Source organism: Salvelinus sp. IW2-2015, unplaced genomic scaffold (assembly GCF_002910315.2).
Source record: "Salvelinus sp. IW2-2015 unplaced genomic scaffold, ASM291031v2 Un_scaffold2621, whole genome shotgun sequence".
NCBI lineage: Eukaryota > Metazoa > Chordata > Actinopteri > Salmoniformes > Salmonidae > Salvelinus > Salvelinus sp. IW2-2015.
Genome location: NW_019943929.1, coordinates 132,963 through 134,991, shown reverse-complemented (window position 1 = coordinate 134,991; position 2,029 = coordinate 132,963). Strand labels below are relative to the sequence as shown.

The window sequence follows — 2,029 nt, the reverse complement described above, 5'->3', positions numbered from 1 at the left end:
ACACTAAGCATGACAGATTACTAGTGCTCGGGAAGAATCATAATGCTTATATGGGGAAACAGGAGTGAAAAGGGTAGAGGAGAGGTGATTAAGGGAGTGGGAACAGGTGTGGAGGGAAGGGGTGGGGCCTTTGGTAATTGGAGGCAATTAGAGTCATGTCAACAGTAAGTGTTGAAGATAATGGACCTATGTAATTAGTGCTGAACACTCATRGAAGCCAATTTACATTATATTGTCAACATTGGCTTAGCTAGTATTTTTTTTAAACAATTACTATTCTAGTTCATAATGTACATATTCATATTCAGGTCTAAGTCTGTGTATAGGAAAATATTGTTTGCGTTTGTTTCTAAACTCCATTACCCACTAGTCAGCAGCAGGCGATGTGAGTCTTTCAGGTGGCGCTTCTTGGGTGACGTATAATCTAGTGGACGGGACACGTCTTTAACAACAACAACAAAGCTACGGATTCAACCCCTTCGGCAGCTTGCTAGCCAACATAAAACCGAAACATTGAAGTTCTTTTTAAACACAATCCTGTTAACGTATATACCAGTTAACTTTCAAAGTAATTTACTTGTTCAATTTGTTGAAATTGTTACTCAGCCTAGCACTAAGCTAGTCGCTAATGCAAACTAGCTAACTAGCTAACAACCCCAACCATGAGCTCACTAAACTACTCCTCCCCTGCTAAAGAAGAGAATGTCTGCTGGACGGAGAAAGAAGCTCTGGGGCTGAACATTGTCGTGAAAGAGGAAGAGGAGGATATTACAGTAAAAGGAGAGGAAGAAGCTTCCAGAACGATAAAGGAGGAAGATCATGTTACATTTGGAGTGGAAGATGGGATAGAGGCTGTCACAGTGGAAGAGGAGTGGGTAGAAGATTTCAGAATAAAAAAGGAAGAGGAGGAGGATGTTATAGTGAAAGAAGAGGAAGAACCTTCTAGCGTGAAAGAGGAAGAGGAGGCTATCTCAATAAAAGAGGAGGAGGAAGACGTTTTGGGAGTGAAAGAGGAGGAGGAAGGAGAGGAGGAGGGGACTGAAAAAGATCTGATTAACACCAGTAAGTATAGCTTCTTTTGTCCTGCAGGTGTGCACAAAGAAGGAATAACTTGTGGGGGACTTTTATTTTGACATGAGGTAAGCAGAGAGGAAGTGTGTCTACAAAATACCCATGTTTGTAAAGTATGTTTAATAATATACTATGTATACAAAAGTATGTGGACACCCCTTCACATTAGTGGATTCGGCTATTTCAGTCACACCTGTTGCTGACAGGTGTATAAAATCGAGCACACAGCCATGCAATCTCCTTTGACAAACATTGGCAGTAGAATGGCCTTATTGAAGAGCTCAGTGACTTTCAACATGGCACCGTCATAGGATGGCACCTTTCCAACAAGTCAGTTTGAAAAATGTCTGCCCTGCTAGAGCTGCCCCAGTCAACTGTAAGGGCTGTTATGTATTTTTATTTAATTGGGGATCCCCATTAGCTGCTGCCCAGGCAGAAGCTACTCTTCCTGGGGTTTATTATGGATACCCATTAGTTCCTGCAAAGGCAGCGGCTACTCTTCCTGGGGTTTATTATGGATCCCCATTTGCTCCTGCCAAGACAGCGGCTACTCTTCCTGGGGTTTATTAGGGATCCCCATTAGTTCCTGCAAAGGCAGCGGTTACTCTTCCTGGGGTTTATTAAGCTTATAAGGGAGACATGTAGTCCTTTATTAGGTCCTTATATTTCAGCTATAAGGGAGACACGTAGTCCTTTATTAGTCCTTAATATTTCAGCTATAAGGGAGACACGTAGTCCTTTATTAGGTCTCTAATATTTCAGCTATAAGGGAGACATCAGCTCTTATTAGGTCCTTAATATTTCAGCTATAAGGGAGACACGTAGTCCTTTATTAGGTCCTTAAATTTTCAGCTATAAGGAGACATGTAGTCTCTTATTAGGTCCTTAATATTTCAGCTATAAGGGAGACACGTAGTCCTTTATTAGGTCCTTAATATTTCAGCTATAAGGGAGACAC

General features: G+C 41.5%; 1 protein-coding gene across 1 annotated transcript in view; it reads left to right on the top strand.

Annotated features, from left to right (window-relative positions):
* Positions 1-398: 398 nt before the first annotated feature.
* LOC139025400 (uncharacterized) overlaps positions 399-2,029 on the top strand; it is a 12,715-nt gene continuing 11,084 nt past the window's right edge. The window contains exon 1 of the mRNA XM_070440516.1: positions 399-1,062. Within this exon, the coding sequence (XP_070296617.1) occupies positions 663-1,062 (400 nt within the window). The 5' untranslated portion in view covers positions 399-662. The remainder of the gene's footprint in view (positions 1,063-2,029) is intronic.